The 15,988-nt window shown below is 48.1% G+C and overlaps 1 protein-coding gene across 17 annotated transcripts in view; it reads right to left on the bottom strand.

Moving 5' to 3' along the window:
* Positions 1-15,988, bottom strand: part of FRMD4A (FERM domain containing 4A) — a 751,487-nt gene that overhangs the window by 86,810 nt on the left and 648,689 nt on the right. For all 17 annotated transcript variants that reach the window (XM_049100487.1, XM_035713659.2, XM_035713663.2 and 14 more), the window contains 4 exons: positions 12,512-12,595; positions 7,180-7,245; positions 6,858-6,915; positions 2,981-3,067 (listed from right to left, as the gene is read on the bottom strand). In XM_049100487.1, the coding sequence (XP_048956444.1) occupies positions 2,981-3,067; positions 6,858-6,915; positions 7,180-7,245; positions 12,512-12,595 (295 nt within the window). The remainder of the gene's footprint in view (positions 1-2,980; positions 3,068-6,857; positions 6,916-7,179; positions 7,246-12,511; positions 12,596-15,988) is intronic.

The raw sequence follows: 15,988 nt of genomic DNA, 5'->3' as shown, positions 1-15,988 counted from the left end.
GAGCTCCAACTGAATGCCCAGCTGCTTACCTGTCACAGCAACCCCGGTGTCCCATTACTCCTCAAACTGCTGGTTCTAAACTTCCCTGCTTTGCCTTCTCCCGTGTCCCACGCTGGGAGCCATTCCAGATTCCCCTGCTCCGACTGCCACCCTGTCGCCCCACACAACCGATCAACCTCACCTACCTTCTAAACATCACTCCTGTGTCCCCTCTCCACCCCTACTACTGACACCCTGCATCCCCGCCAGTTCTGGCCTATGACACTACTGTAATTATGTCCCGGTATGCAAGTTCTGTCCTCTATTTCTCCGGCTCATCCTCCACATGCTGCCAGAGGGATGCTTCCAGAACAGTGAGGCTCTGATGCAGCCCCTGCTTCATGGTGGCTCTCGCTGCCTCAAAGCTGAAACCCCCCTTCACAGAGCCTTGAGGCCCCAGCCTCGTCAGCCTCCTCTGGCAGGCCTCTCCGCCCCTGGGTGTCAGCCTGGGGGCTGTGTGCTTCTGCACCCGGCATGCTGCTCTCCTTCACAGGGCTTCCATGCATGCCCACACGCCCGCCCACCCTGTTCCTCTGCCTGCAAAATTTCATTCCTCCTCAGGCCTAGTTGTGGATTCTCCCTTAATTCTCTACCGACCCTCACACAGACCTCTCTTAGAGCCCTTGGGGACACTGATGCAATTATCATACACTTCACTCCTTGAGGGCCTGGCTGGGTCTTGGGGACATGACGTAGCTTATGTACTTTCTCACCCTCCGCTCTGCTTGGCACATAACAAATATGCAATAAATATTTTCCTGAATGCGCGACTGCACGGTCATTTTGGTGGCTTGGTTGCCCCTCGATTAGTAACAGGCTCAGGAATCTCAACTACTGGGGTGCCTGGGTGGCACAGTTGGTTAAGTGTCTGCCTTCAGCTCAGGTCATGATCTCAGGGTCCTGGGATCTAGCCCTACATCCGGCTCCTGGCTCAGCGGGGAGTCTGCTTCTCCCTCTGCTCACACTGCCCCCCACCCAACCCAGTAACTACTTCCTTAGAGTCCACAGAAACATCAGTTATTTTACATAACAACACGGTCTGAGTACAGCCAATGCCCTGAATAAATATCCTGACCTTTTAACATTTTTATTTTGCTGACCTGGATGAGCTCAACAAATGAGAGTAAATCCCCTCAGTCAATGGCCAATTATCCACACCTTTGGCTTCGTGCTGTTCTGGATCCTGACGCCTGTCACAGAGTCCTGCAGGAACAGTGACAGCTTACAGAGCCCCTGCGATGGGATGGGTCGCACCCTGCAGTTTTCTGTCTATGGGGTGCTATCTCATTAATTCATTCTGCAATCTTCCTTAGTACCTCAATTAGAGAAGTGAAGCCAGCTTAAACTTATTAATAAATGAAACTGAACGCTGATGAATACTGTTAGCATGTCTTTCTGACATCCAGAGGGAGAGCAGAATTCTACTGCTGCATTTTAACAAACTGTCCAGTGGCGACTATGCACGTCTGCCTTGGTCTTCCACCAATGTGGGCAGTCAGGCACTGGAGGGATTAGAACCAGGATTTTGTGAGAGGATCTAAGAGGGTTCTTGGGTCTTGTCAGCTGGAAAAAAGGCCAGGCAGGTTGCAAAGAGAGGAGACTGGATGTCAAAAGAAGGAGAGAGGGAAGGGATCATGCAAGAAAAAAAAAAAAAAAAAAAGCACAGAAACAAAGGTCATGTGGGCACATGGCAGAGGGAAAACTGGAAGAAAGAGTACGGAGGAAGCACAGACCCTGGGACTGAGAAAAACACAGAGGAGACAATGCAGGGTCTGATGAAGGTCTTGCAGCGTGTAAGTGGAACCTGGAGAGGATATAGCCACCGAACAATGTGCCCCTGGACAGCCAGGTCCCTGCTGAATTGTTCCCAAGGGAGAATGCCCCCCTCACTTGCTCAGGATCTTTTCTTTGTACCAAACTGACTTACTGATCAATGGGAGTGCAAATCCTCCCCAGCAAAGGGCCATTTCTCCCCTTATCATTTTAAAAAAGAAGCTGGCTTTAGGGCTGATGTGAAGCCAAGGAGAGCCTTTGATCAGCTCAGATCTGTAGCCTGGATTTCCATCCTGTTCATGGACAGAGAAGCTTGGAAAGCCATCCAGAATGACATAATGGGCCAATATTGCTTTCTCTCTCCTAAAGCAACTGTGGTTTTGATAGACTTTTAATATGTATTTCAGGGCTCGAACTCCATTATTCTCTGCCAGAGGATCTGAATGACAGCTCTAGCCCAGAGATATTTTTCCATTATAATTTTTCAATTTGTTCTGGTCTGAAAAATGTGTGTAAATGAAAACAGAATTCGAGCACTGTGCTCCCCTTCAAACATTCTGTTTTGTGTTTGCGATGACACTGCAGACCCTGCTCTGCTTCCCTTTCTTTTTGGCAAATGACCTTATTTTTTCCAGATTTCTGACCACTTCTAATATGCCATAAAATATTTACCTGATTTGCAGGAATGCCTTGTATTCTTCTTTATTTTTCACCCTGTTTTGACCTACAATTTCTTCTTTTAGCTCCCCACCACCAAAACCAAAACCAAAACCCCCCCAAAAACTAAAGAAGCACACCAGAATGCTCTGGGAAAGCTCAGATTGGCCTCAGAGCTGAAGAGAGACATTCTCTCCCTTTTGCAAGTGGATGGAGCCCCCACCCTCCCCAGCCAGGAAATCGAGGAACAGGACAGTCTCTCAAAGCCCTTTTGCCCATCTGCTTTGGGAGAGCTGGGCCAGTCTCCTTATCTTAAATAATTATAACAGCTCAGATCTCCCGAGTGACCAGGAGAAAAAATATTTACCTGGGAACTCAGACTGGATTACCATGGAGTAATTTGTATACATTCAAATTAGCAGGTGACGGCTGAGCCCGGAGGCTGCACAATGTAACATTTCTACTCACTTCTCTCTGACAGCCAGACGCCCACAAAGGAGAGCCTGCTTACCTTCCTCGGCTTCACTTTATCGTGGTAGTCATACTGGAAGATTCCTTTGTAGCTCAGTCCCAGCCACCATGGTATCCCCTGCTTGTCCTAGGGCATGGAAAGGAGTATGGGTAAATACAGAGCCAGAGAACACATACAGGAACCTAGGGAAGGCCTCCTGGCTCTCGTGATGACAGAGGAAAATGCAAATCCCTTGAAATGGATGGAGTCCACCTCTCTACTTTCCACCTTAATGGATGTGCCCTATCAGCAGATGATGCTCAGTTATGTGAACAGGTGCCATGGAACATGCCCTGGGATGGGGACCCAGCTCTGCTCCCAACCAGCAGCACACTGTGGTCCTTCCCCCTCTTTGAGTAAGTAGAGAATTCTTTGTCTCCTTCTAAGATTTCAGGTTTCACCACAACAGAAAAATCTGAGAGCATTCTAATGAAATGACCTTCTGAGCAGAGAAGGTATCATCGACTATCACAGCTTAGAAGGGACCATGGAGAAGGTGACTCCTCTAAAAATCTTTTTTTTAAGTTGGTGGTTTTTCAAAGAGAAGTCTGAGGTTCACAACAAAATGGAGAAGGAAGTACAGAGATTTCCCACACACTCCTGCCTCCATACCTGCAGAGTCTCCCCCACTATCAACATCCCCACCAGAGGGGAACATTTGTTATAACTTGATGAACCTACATTGATCCATCATGATCACCCACAGTCCAGAGGTTACATTAGGGTTCATTCTTGGTGTGGAATACTCCATGAGAATGGACAAATGTACAATGATATGTATCCACCATTATAACATCAAACAGAGTAGTTTACTGTCCTGAAAATACTGTGTTCCACCTATTTACCCCTTCTTCTCCCTGTCCTAAGTTCTGGCCCATAGTTTTACCTCTTCCAGAATGTCATATAGTTGGAATCATATAGTATGTAGACTTTTCAGCTTGGCTTCTTTCACTCAGTAACATGCATTTAAGATTCCTCCGATTTCAAAGACAAAGAAATCAAAGCAAAGGGTTGGTTCTGTTATACTCAGGGCCTACCCCATCCCTCCAGCAGGTCAATGGCAGTGCAGGGTGGGCAGATGCCACCATGTGGTCCTGCTCATTTTAAGAGATCCGTTGGACTGTGTGACTCCCAGCTGTCAGACAAAAGTAGCAAAATCGAAGCCTAGACCTTCTGAGATCTGAATTAGAAGAAACACCAAGTCCCTCTCTTTATTCCTTCAACAGAGACCTCTTGCCACCAGATTGTAAACTGTGATCCGACATTCAGGTAGGAGGACTCTGAGCTGTTCTAAAGCTCCTGGATGCTAGGAGCCAAGTGGGCATATGAAGCAGCCATTCCCTAGATTTGTCCTAGTTGCCACACCTATGAATAACCCAGTATAACCCATGGTAGATTCTTAACAACTCAAAACAGGCTTCATGCTTTTCAAATACTCGTATGAGTTATTTCAATGTAAACACAATGATAAAGAAGACTGGCAAGAAAATACACTTTGAATTTTTAGAAAAGTTTCAGGGTATGTGATTTCCTACACATTTTTTTAAAGGTATAAATCCTCTGTCTCTGGAAAGCGCCTGTGTGTCCTGCAACAGTTTCAGAGAACAGCACAGGGGATTCAATACCACCGCAGCTTCGGGTTGCCCAGGTAAGGGTGGTCGCCACCCCACAGAACATGGCATCTGTGAAATCACGAGGCCACTGACTGGTGAGGCTGGATCTGGTTGGTTTGGGCTGGCTTGGCTTCCTGTGCTCTTTCTCCAAATAAGTAGGAGAGCAACTGCTTAAGCCTGGAGATTCCAAGAGCCAAACATGCACTTACTTCTGACACTCTGAAAATCACAGGGTATGCTTCTGCTCTCATGAATGGCAGAAGAGCATGTTTCTCAAGTTGCACTGGAGGGCAGAAAGCATATTCATCAGAGGCCACCCTTTTGTCAAGCTCTGGGGCTGACAAAGAGATGGGACGACACAGGTTTATACAAGTAAAAGGCTGGATGAAGTCTCCGGCCAAAAATTTCCACTTTGTCTATATAGTCTGATATCTACCTTGATGGTCTTCCAACACCTAGGAGACTTTTGTGGGGGTAGCAAATTTCGTAAGCTCTATTTTAAGTATGAGCAATGGAGGTGAGATCAAATTATGAACAAACAGTGAATGAAAGCACCTAGTCCAGGCAAGTCCTTGTTCACTTTCTAGAATGCAGACCCCTTTGCCATATGGCCCCACAGAATATTTCCACAACGGAGCAACAGACTCACTGGCTGATTTCTATGAAATGCCTCTTGTAACAATGTCAGGAACTACTGTTGGATCCTTACGTTTCTTTATGGTAACAAGACGGTGAAGTGGAAATGGACTCTAGGAAATGGACTCAGCTATGTGTGGAACCCTGGCAGCCAGTGCTGTGGATGTTCAACCCCATGTCACAGACTGTCCAATTTCCTCTTGGGGGTTGACTGCCCAATGAATTCACTGGGCACATGACAGCGTGTGGCCTCTTAGGTTGGGGTTCTCCTTCATGGATTCATCTCCCTCATGGGGATGGGAGGGGGCTCAAAAGGAAAGGTGACACTCCTGATAAGACCTCCAGCTTAAGCCTGAGAACTTCTGGGCAGGAATGGTGGTGACAGTTCTGTGAGTTTCATGAATGATGGTGAAGAGGGATTATGGCCTCCCTTGGTTGGAAGAGCTTTGGTAGGACATCAGGAAGGATTTAACAGTTTCAGGCTTTATGAGAGATCCTGAGCTGAGCTGCTGGGTCGGACTGGCGTCCCTGCATATGCCTCATATCTGGGCTCCATGAATAGAGTTCTGACATTTGTTCCTATCATGGAAGTATACCTCAATGACCCAGTTCAATGCTCAGTAACATTTATTTAGTAAATATCTACTGAGCATCTTCAATGTGTCAGGTGCCACACTGGGTTTCAGGAATAAGTAACAGGATGCAACACACAGTCTTGGCCATCCGAAGGCTGCAGGTTAGTGGAAGACAGAGGCAACTGAACATGTACCAAGGACATGCAAAGTGTTGTGTAGGCTGCCACGAGCGACACAAAGATAAATGAAACATGGAGCATGTTCTAGCCCAAAGGAATTAAAAATACAGCTGGATGGAACCTTGTGGAAAGAAACTGGCCAAAGAGCAAGAGAACCTCAGGTTGGCTGGTGGAACCATCTTGCATTCAAGAGGGTTTTCTGCACTTTTTGGCTGGACTTTAGGCAATGACTTAAACTCTGCATGTTGTGGTAAACTAAGGGAGGAAAAGTATCCTTTCTCATCACAGATAAGGGCACACCAGCACATCCTTGTCTATTATTTCAAGGAAGGGATCCCAGACATGGGCATTACGGATAAAATTAAAGAGAGTTTGGAATAGAGTCTGTGTTCCATAGGACTGAACATCACAATATTTAAAAAGACAAGATCTGTCTCCTTAAACAGCCATGTACTTAATCTGTCAGCCGCTAATGCCAGTCCTTCTCCAAAACTGCCTATGTGGCATCTGACCACCAAGAAAAACATTGCTGATTCTGCTTAAAGTTTTTGTTCTCTGCAATTCATTGCATTTAGATGGAATCTGCGGTCCCGACCTCCCAAGATTCTTCTGAGTATAAAAGGAAGTAGTGATTTATTGTACCCACTTTACATGAGGAAACGTGAGTTTTGAAGAGAAACTGCATCAAGTCCTCCCACAAGGGGGAAGCTCCAGAACTTCAACTTCCCCTAGGACACAGTCATCCTGACCAAGTCCTCCACCCTGCCCACTGCCAGTCCGCCCACCAGATCTTCAGTAAGACTGAAAAGGAAAAAAGTGAGAGGTGCTTGTGGGTTGTTTTGGGTTTTGTTTTTAGGGCAGGCTTGGCACTTACCTTCACCGCATAATAGTGAACTCCGTAGGTCGGAAGAGACTCCACAATGCTCATGTAGCTGGGAAGACAGCACAGGTGCACGCACACACAGACACACACACACACAAGGGTGGTTATTCGGCAGAACTGGAATCATATACATATTTGTGTGTGCATGTGCATGACAAAGCTCTTGGGGGGATTACTGACTTGAAAATGAAACGGAACCATCCCCCCGTGGAGATATGTCCATCCAGCTGTTCAGAACTGAACAGCCCTGACACATGCTACATGCACACACACACACACACAGCCTCATGGGAGCTGGGAGGGGACCACTTACTTTACAATTGCTTGACCTCTGGTCTGGCCATTCAGTTTCTTATAGTGCTCAATTACTCGATCCTCGCTAGAATTATAAGACAAAGATTCTGTTACATATAGTCCCTGGGTCACCACCCAGCACCCTGCTAATGGAGATACTTCCTCTGAGCCTGAGCAATCTTAAGAGAAGCTCCAAGGAGCTGATAGCTCTCTTAGAAATGATTTGCCCTGAGTGGTACTTCTGAACTCAGCCTAAGTGATGTGCCTCGGGCTACAGATTTCCTTGGGGTCCGCTCCTTGCAGGAAATGCTATGAGGGGAGGGGAGGAAGCAGCAGTGAGCATGTGTCTCACTGGAGAGGGACACAGAATGAAGGGGGAGGAAAACCGCTGGCTGAACATCGGGGTGATGCTTTGGCTGGAACGCCCACATGTCTTCCTCACCCTCCTCATCTCCTGAACCCTGTGCGCACAGGACCTCACACAGGAGGGCAGGCGTTGACCTCAACAGAATGCCCAGGGCTTCCCTAGTGTGAATTAGTGGTCAGGGTTGAGGGCTTCCAGTGAGGTTGGGAAAGTTCTGGAATTTGGGCCTGGCTAATCCAAACCACGAGATAATCAGAGGCCCAGAGAAGCACTGGGAAACACCATGCCAGCTACTAGAAGTGAGATGAGAACTCCTTGATGTCTTGAAATCTTACTCCTAAAACAAGAGACTAGCTTGCGCCTTGGGGGACACTGGCCAGCCAGCCAGACCCCGCTTTGACAGAGCAGGGGGCATGAAGGGACTCTGAGAAGTGACTCTGGTGCCCAGGGAGCTATGGCTGCTACCTTTGGAAGCACAGAAGTAACAAGGAGAGCCAGAGGGGAAGCACATCCCACCTGCTGAGAAGTCAAGTCCGAAAGACTTGGACTCTGTGATCTGGTCATTATGTATTTATTTGGTATCTGAGGTGATCTAAAGCCTATTCTTGCCTTTTTTTTTTTTCCAAAGGAAAAAAAGGGGGCAGCCTGGGTAGCTCAGCGGTCTAGCGCCACCTTTGGCCCAGGACGTGATCCTGGAGACCCAGGATCGAGTCCCATGTTGGGCTCCCTACATGGAGCCTGCTTCTCCCTCTGCCTGTGTCTCTGTCTCTCTGTTTCTCATGAATGAATAAATAAAATCTTAAAAAAAAGAAAGGCCATTTCTAGAGATAATGTCTCCTGTATGTTCACTAACTACTACTTGGGGGTAATTTATTGATTTTCCCAATTATTATCTTACTATTGAATGGCTCCCTCTTCATTTTAGTATTCTGAAATCTGGGGTATGTACAATCATCTGACTCTTCCCAAGCGAGCATCTTTACGCTCAGAACGGAAACTGGCTAGCCCCAAGGAGCCCTTCTCTGGTTGGAGAGTCATTTGGGTGGGGTCTGAACACTTTGTGTTCAGAAAGGGGCAGATGCAGATCTATTTCTCCTCGGCTCCCAGGCAACCTGGGACGCTCTGCACAGAGTGTGAGAAAGCCCTCTCCCGAGAGCATTCTCCAGGAGCATGCTGCCTGGGGAGAGCACCACCTCACCAGACCTTTGGAGATCTGTTGGGACATTTGCAGGGTTCCTCTTCTAGCTTGCACGTCTCCCACTCACATGCTTTGGCATGTTTCCTACCACAGGATCTAGCATTTTGTGAGGTCAACTCTTGGATCCAGGGGCAAGCAGCTCAGTGTGGATGTGAGCCGATGGGAGGGAGGATCCCTGGGCTGGGCTGGGGAGATAAAAATCAATGTTGTGCCGTAGCTGCGAACACACTGGAGGCTCAGACCAACACCCTGCGTAAATCAGAAGCACCACAGGCAGCTGTTTCTCAGTGCCCGACAGCTGCAGGGCTCTGCTACCACCACGGCTCCCAGGATCTCCTGCTGCCCGGGGCCAACGGTGAGGCTACAATATCTAGCTTCTCCTTCTTCAGCTTTTCTCTCTCTCTTTCTTTTTTTTTTTTTTTTTAAGACTATTTATTTATTTATTTATTTATTTATTTATTTATTTATGATAGACACACAGACAGAGAGAGAGAGAGGCAGAGACACAGGAGGAGGGAGAAGCAGGCTCCATGCTGGGAGCCCGACGTGGGACTCGATCCCAGGACTCCAGGATTGCACCCTGGGCCAAAGGCAGGCGCTAAACCGCTGAGCCACCCAGGGATCCCCTCTCCTTCTTCAGCTTCTCCCAAATCTTTGGGCCCAATTGAAACACCGTGGGCCCATCCTATGATCACCTGCCATACTCACCGAGAAGCCATTCTGCCCCCATCTCTCCCCCCACTTCCTCTGGAATTTACAGATGTGCTCAAGTGCACTGAGCTTTGCAGAGTTTCCCAGCGACCCCAGATCTGTGGCAGGAACTCAATGGAATAACTATAAAAAATGCACCAGCCAGAGCAAATAGAACTCTAAAACACTAACTGGAAGACACCGCGTCACACGAAGGGAAAAGACAGCGGTTAAGGCTGACTAGGCTTCGCTAGTCTTTCAGTGAGATCATCTCTCTGCAGGCCAGGGGCCCAGGAAATGCATGGGGGATCAAGAGGAAACATGGGGATGGTGACATGGTTTCCTGTCTTAGAGGAGCCATCACCAGCCGGGGGCAGTGATTCTGGAGTAAAGGTAGATGTCCCTGCATAGCTGGCGTGGGTGCTGTGAGGGTGGGGGGTGTCCAGCATTTGCAAGGTAGGCCCTCGGGAGAATCCAGGTCAGGGCCCTCATATGGCTCTGTTCTGTGGCCCTGAACACATAATTCTAACCTCTGCCTCAGATGCCTGCCAATTGGGAAACCCCGAGGAGTAAGTCCAAGCTTGTTACACGCTGAGGGAAAAGCAGCAGAAAGGATTACTGCATGATTACTCAGCATTCCTATGCACCTTTCACTACTTGCTAATTGCATTATGTGACTTCTTCCGCTCTTAATTAGAGTCTGGATTCGGTTGGTATGGTTAATTCCATTTTATAGATGGGAAATTGAGGCAGCAGAGAAGTAAGTCAAGTAAGTCAAGCTTCCTGAGCTGTCATTACCCCATGTTCAGAAACGTGGCTGGGATTCTAAAACCCACTGCTTTGCTCTCTAGGCTGTAATGCCTTTCCTGACTAGTGTGGATGGGCTGCCTATGGCCTTTTCTGGCCTGAAGGCCATCTGCCTCGTCTGTGAAGGCCAGCGCGAGCAGGAGAGCCTCGAAGAACTGCAAATATGTGTCCTCCATTCAGGGATAATCAGGGCTGTGGGCAGCTCGATAGAGATTGTGAGGTCAGGGCCAGTGAAGATCTCCTCCACCAACAAGGGGTGATGGTAAATCGCAGAGATGTGTGATGATACCAAGGCCAACAGAAGTCCATGAACATGCTTGGTCTGCCAGCTTTGTCTCCAGTCTCTGAAGCATGAGCAGCATTTATTCCTTCCTGAAATCTTTGCTTTTTTTTTTTTTAAAGAAAACCAAATAAGTAGATTAGGAGAGGAGGGTCAACTACAGCTAGCCAAGCACAGTGGAATAAGGTGATTTTTAGCAATAAGTCAACAGGATGGTCCATGCTACTGGCTTGTCTGGGCTGTGGAGCTGGAAGGCACCCACTTCAGAAATAGCCCTCAGTTCTGCATCCTCTCTGTGAGTGCGCACAGTGGCATGGGTGTCTCTGGGTCTAAAGGAGGCCCAGGGAAAGTGCTGGCCAGGTCACAGACACAGAGGGACACTCCGGCAAGATTACAGATGCAGATGAAGATGAAGATGTTCATATTGACACAAGAGAAGATACAGCATTTCTGTATTAGTAATAACATGGGAGCATGGAACAGACTGTGGAGAAAATGAAAGAGAAATAGAGACAGAGAGACAGAGACAGAGAGAAGGAAGGAGAGAGGGAAAGTTACAGAGGAATTGGTAAGCACGAGGTGTAGGAAGTGTCTGGAAACAACTGAATGAGATCACAGAGGGATGGTTTAGGCTAAAATAGCAACTTTGACCCCAGACAACCCAGCAACATCACAGCCTCTACCTGGCAAACACACCGCTTTATGTAGAAACTACTGGCTTCCAGAGTTATATTCTTGTATCTCTAGCTCTTTCACCACTGGTTTCCTAAGAATGAGCAGCTGGGGGGATGGTAGGAGGACACAGAAGATGAGGCCCAGGGAGCACAGGGGATTGGGGAGAGGCCAACAGGACCCCAGGAACACATGTTGGTGTTCACACATGCAGACAGGGTAGTTAGTCCCTGCAGGCTAAACAGATTCTGTTCCTGGGGGCTAGATTGTAATTACACAAAGCCACTGTGGAGCGCCATCTATGTTAGCAAAGGATGAATGGAAAAAAAAAAAAAAAAAAGAAAAAGCTCAGTGAGAAGAGATTGGGTGGGGAGAGCATGTCAGCACCCTGGAGGGAGCTCTCTGCCCCAGGGTCTAGCTTCTCATTTCTGCTCCCGCTGCCCCATCTCATGGTCTCTTGAGGAGAAACTTCTTCTGGACTAGAGTTTAATCTGGCTCATGCCCTTCCGCATCACAACATGCCTAATCCCAGCCAAAGGGGTCTCCCAGAGCCACCTGAATGGTTGAGACCCTAGCGTGCTGACTGCAGACGTGTCCCGATGAGATGAAATGCTTGCCATCCATACGTTTCATAAAGCATAACAAAGATGTGCTTAGAAGAGTCACATGCTACAATTTAATGATTATTTATTATAAAAGCGGCCAATGCTTGCCATAAAGAAGTCAGAAGGGACGCGGCACTGTCGCTTGTCAGGGGACAGTGGCCAGGGCCTGTGTGCACAGTGTTTGCACATATCACCCAGGAATGCAGGCCGTGCTCGACTGTGACCAGAACCACACTCCGGGACCCTTTCACATGCCCTTGCTATTCAGAATCAGTAATTTAGGGCCTGACAGATGAACAAGGGCACAATGTTACATGGCAGCTAAATGAGAAGATATGAAACATTGTGGGAAAATCAAAGAATCAATCTCTCTCTTCAGTGAAGAAGAAGAAAAAAAAAACCCTGTAGTCCTCCCACATCTCAAAACCTCACACATCCTGTCATCAAATGACAAGGATTCCAGAACGAAACTTGAGCAGCACATGAAAGGGTCTCCAAGGAGGCAAAGCATCCAAAGTGAAATTTTAGAAGGTTTTCTTTTTTCTTTTTAAAGAAAGAAAATAGAAAAAGGAGGTCTCACGCAAACCGTGGCATCTATATACACGCGGGAAGTGGTCTGACACAGGCCCAAGTCACTCCGACACGTTGGTCTAGCCTGCCCCCTCGGCAGCCCCTAGCCCCCTGCACCCCAGGAGGGCTCGCTCCTGAGGGGTGTGCAGAGGGGGTGCAACTTACCAGTAGGCCAGGGAAGGGTGCTCCTTCAGGGCTTGAGTGGGAAGTGCTGGCAGCTTCTTCAAGTCACTCCTCACCACCTCATTGCTGGAAGAGAGGAATGGGACAGAGATAATGCCCAGGAATGGCTCACCCTCTGTCCTAGACACCCGCACTACAGGATCCAACCCTACCCAGCAGCCTCAGCTGAGACCCCACATTTGTTCCCTTTTAATGAAAAGTGGGGGGAGGAGGAAGGGGTGCTCCCTTTAAATTTATGTATTTAATATAGAGAGAAGAGAACACACAAGGTGCAGAGCCCAGTGGCCCTCTCCCCGGGGGCACAGAATAGGGCAGAGCAGAGTGCTCACAGATAGCCTGAAAGCAGAGAGAGCCAGAGACCAAGTGTCCCTGAGCAGCATGAATCTGGGAGGAAAAGAGTCACCCGTATCCCTATGGGAGAAGCTCCCAGGGATTGGTCATGGGCTCAAAGGCCTGCAAGAAGGGGCAGCCCAGGGGATGCCTGGGTGGCTCAGCAGTTGAACATCTGCCTTCGGCCCAGGGCGTGATCCTGGGGTCCCGGGATTGAGTCCCACGTCGGGCTCCCTGCATGGAGCCTGCTTCTCCCTCTGCCTGTGTCTCTGCCTCTCTCTCTCTCTGTCTCTCATGAATAAATAAATAAAATCTTAAAAAAAAAAAAAGAATGGGCAGCCTGACTGCTGCTCCTTGAGAGCTGTTTCCCTTGCTGACACACAAGTCTGGTTTTCTTCGCTTGGATTGACCACATGCTGGAAACTGTTGTCTAAAATATGACAAATAAATAACCTTTGCTTTTGACAAGGCCTGGAAATGACTCTGAGAGTGGGAAGTGGATTATCTGGTACTAGTAGGAGGTCCTGGCACCAGAAATCCCTTTTTCCACAGACTCCCATGTTCTCAGGTTTGAAGGATACTTAAATACTCTCCTGGTTTTAGCCAGTGTTTTTCAGAGGCTTGATTCCTCTCTGCACACTCAATAGACCTGCATCCCCACTGGGCCAGTGTATTTGGTGTTTGCATCCACTCTTTACCTCCAGAGGCAATTACTGGCCTCCACCTTGGGATGGAGGTTTTGCTATTTAGAGGGTATTTCCCTCTCCTGGTCCAGCAAGTGTCTCATGGCTCCTATTGGGCTGGCAGAGGCTCACCCCATGGAGCCTGCCTTGGTCCTCGGTTCTTTTTTTATTTTACTTTTTTTTTAAGGATTTATTTATTTATTCATAAGAGACATGACTGAGAGAGAGAGACAGAGACACAGGCAGAGGGATAAGCAGGCTCCATGCAGGGAACGTGATGCGGGGCTTGATCCCAGATCCCGGGATCACGACCTGAGCCAAAGGCAAGCACCCAACTGCTGAGCCACCCAGGCATCCCTATTTTACTTTTTAAAAAGATTTTATTTACTTATTCATGAGACACACAGAGAGAGAGGCAGAGACACAGGCAGGGGGAAAAGCAGGCTCCCTACAAGGAGTCCAATGCGGGACTCAATTCAGGACCCCGGGATCATGCCTTGAGCCAAAGGCAGATGCTCAACCCCTGAGCCCTCCAGGCCCCCCTGGTCCTCAGCTCTAACCAAGGCTATGGGAGCAGCTTCTGTGCTGCTCACACAGAACAAGGCAGATACTGGTCACTGGGATGCTGGGCAGTGACGTCAAAAGAGCAATGCGGTATGAGCTCAGTAGTAGTGGGGTGCAGGGGAGGTAAGAGGAAATAAGGCCAAATGAAAGGCAGATTAGGCACAGAATGTTGAGAACCTTCACTCGCAGGCACAGAGTTCAAACTCTTCCAGATGCAGTGGTCAGCCCCTGGAGGTCTTCACACAGGTAAGCCACTCGCGTTCAGGACAGTTCAATTCCCAAGGAGGGTTTGAAGTTCTTACTCACATGCCATTAAGGCATAGTTTAAGCAAATACTCAGTTCACCAAACACTGGAGAGCCCACAGTGATGGATTTCTGGGTCTTGCCTCTTCCCTGTTTAACTACAAGCACCCCGAGAACAGGGATCTGATTCACTGCAAATATCGAAAGGCACTCTTAAGGGACGGGCTTTGACTGGCTGACGCTGTGGGAGAGGCAATTAAGCTGGAGTCTAGGTTTACCCACACTCATCATGTTCAAAGTATATTTGGGGAAGGAAGGAGCTAAAGGAGGAAGGGATTGTCTTACCCATGAAACACTAGTTTGTTGGCAAACAAGATTCCCCGATGACAATCCCAGGCTTGACTTCCCTGCTAGAGCCTGTAGTGGTTCCTCTCGCTCTCCCCCCAGGGCAGGGTTACATAGACACATATAACAAGAAATCACTAAGGCGTGAAGCCCGTCCAAATCCATTACATTCTGGAAGGGATCCATGGCTCTTAATCCTTCCCAAAGGACAACTATGTAGAAATGTTCTATTTGCCTTTCTGCTGTCTGTAAACATCTGCACTAACTTATAGGTGGTCAGCCCTGTGGAATGATCTGGCCTCGCGCCGTGGTTGCGTATCACAAAGTTGCCCTGATGGGAGACCTGGTCACTCCATCTCCGGAGGTGTGAGAAGCTAATACCTAATGAATATGCTGGAAGTTCCCAGCTTCCTCTCCCGGGGTCTTCCACTTTCTCGGACATCTCCCCCAGAGTTCAGTGCACCTGATAAAGGTCAACTTAGAAGACACGCTAAAACAGTTCATGTTTCATTTTTAGAAAAAGAAAAATGGTCTCGGGATCCCTGGGTGGCGCAGCGGTTTGGCGCCTGCCTTTGGCCCAGGGCGTGATCCTGGAGACCCGGGATCGAATCCCACGTCAGGCTCCCGGTGCATGGAGCCTGCTTCTCCCTCTGCCTGTGTCTCTGCCTCATTCTCTCTCTCTCTCTGTGACTATCACAAATAAATAAAAATTAAAAAAAAAATTAAAAAAAAAAAGAAAAAAAAAGAAAAACGGTCTCTTGGAGAGTCATTTGCTGAACTGAGACTAAAACCAAAGTTTTCTTATTTTTAACATTAACCAGATTCTATGAAAAATAGAATCTTTTAGGTAGTTATTAACGTTACCAGCAAAAACATAGATTCCCAGTGCTACCCTGGTCCTTTGATTTAGGGTTTTTTGTTTTGTTTTGTTTTTTGTTTGTTGCCATGATGTGTCTCTCATCTACTGCCCATACCACTCATCAAGCCTAGGAACTTTGAATGATCCACTAAGAAGATTTTCTGAGATTTCTAGCAATACATCAAACAGGGAATTTGCCGCAAATAACAGCAACAGCAAATTTAACCAAGACACCATGAGGCAAAGGAAGCAAAAATCCTATTTGATAGGAGGATTAGCAAAATCCACATGGGTTTGTCTTCCTTTAGGAAAAACGAGGAGGGCAGCCTGGGTGGCTCAGTGGTTTGGCGCTGCCTTCAGCCCAGGGTGTGATCCTGGAGTCCTGGGATCGAGTCCCACGTTGGGCTCCCTGCATGGAGCCTGCTTCTCCCCTG

The sequence above is a fragment of the Canis lupus genome, chromosome 2, assembly GCF_003254725.2.
Source record: "Canis lupus dingo isolate Sandy chromosome 2, ASM325472v2, whole genome shotgun sequence".
Classification (NCBI taxonomy): Eukaryota; Metazoa; Chordata; class Mammalia; order Carnivora; family Canidae; genus Canis; species Canis lupus.
The sequence above is the reverse complement of the archived record's forward strand: the minus strand, read 5'-3'. Positions and strand labels throughout refer to the sequence as shown.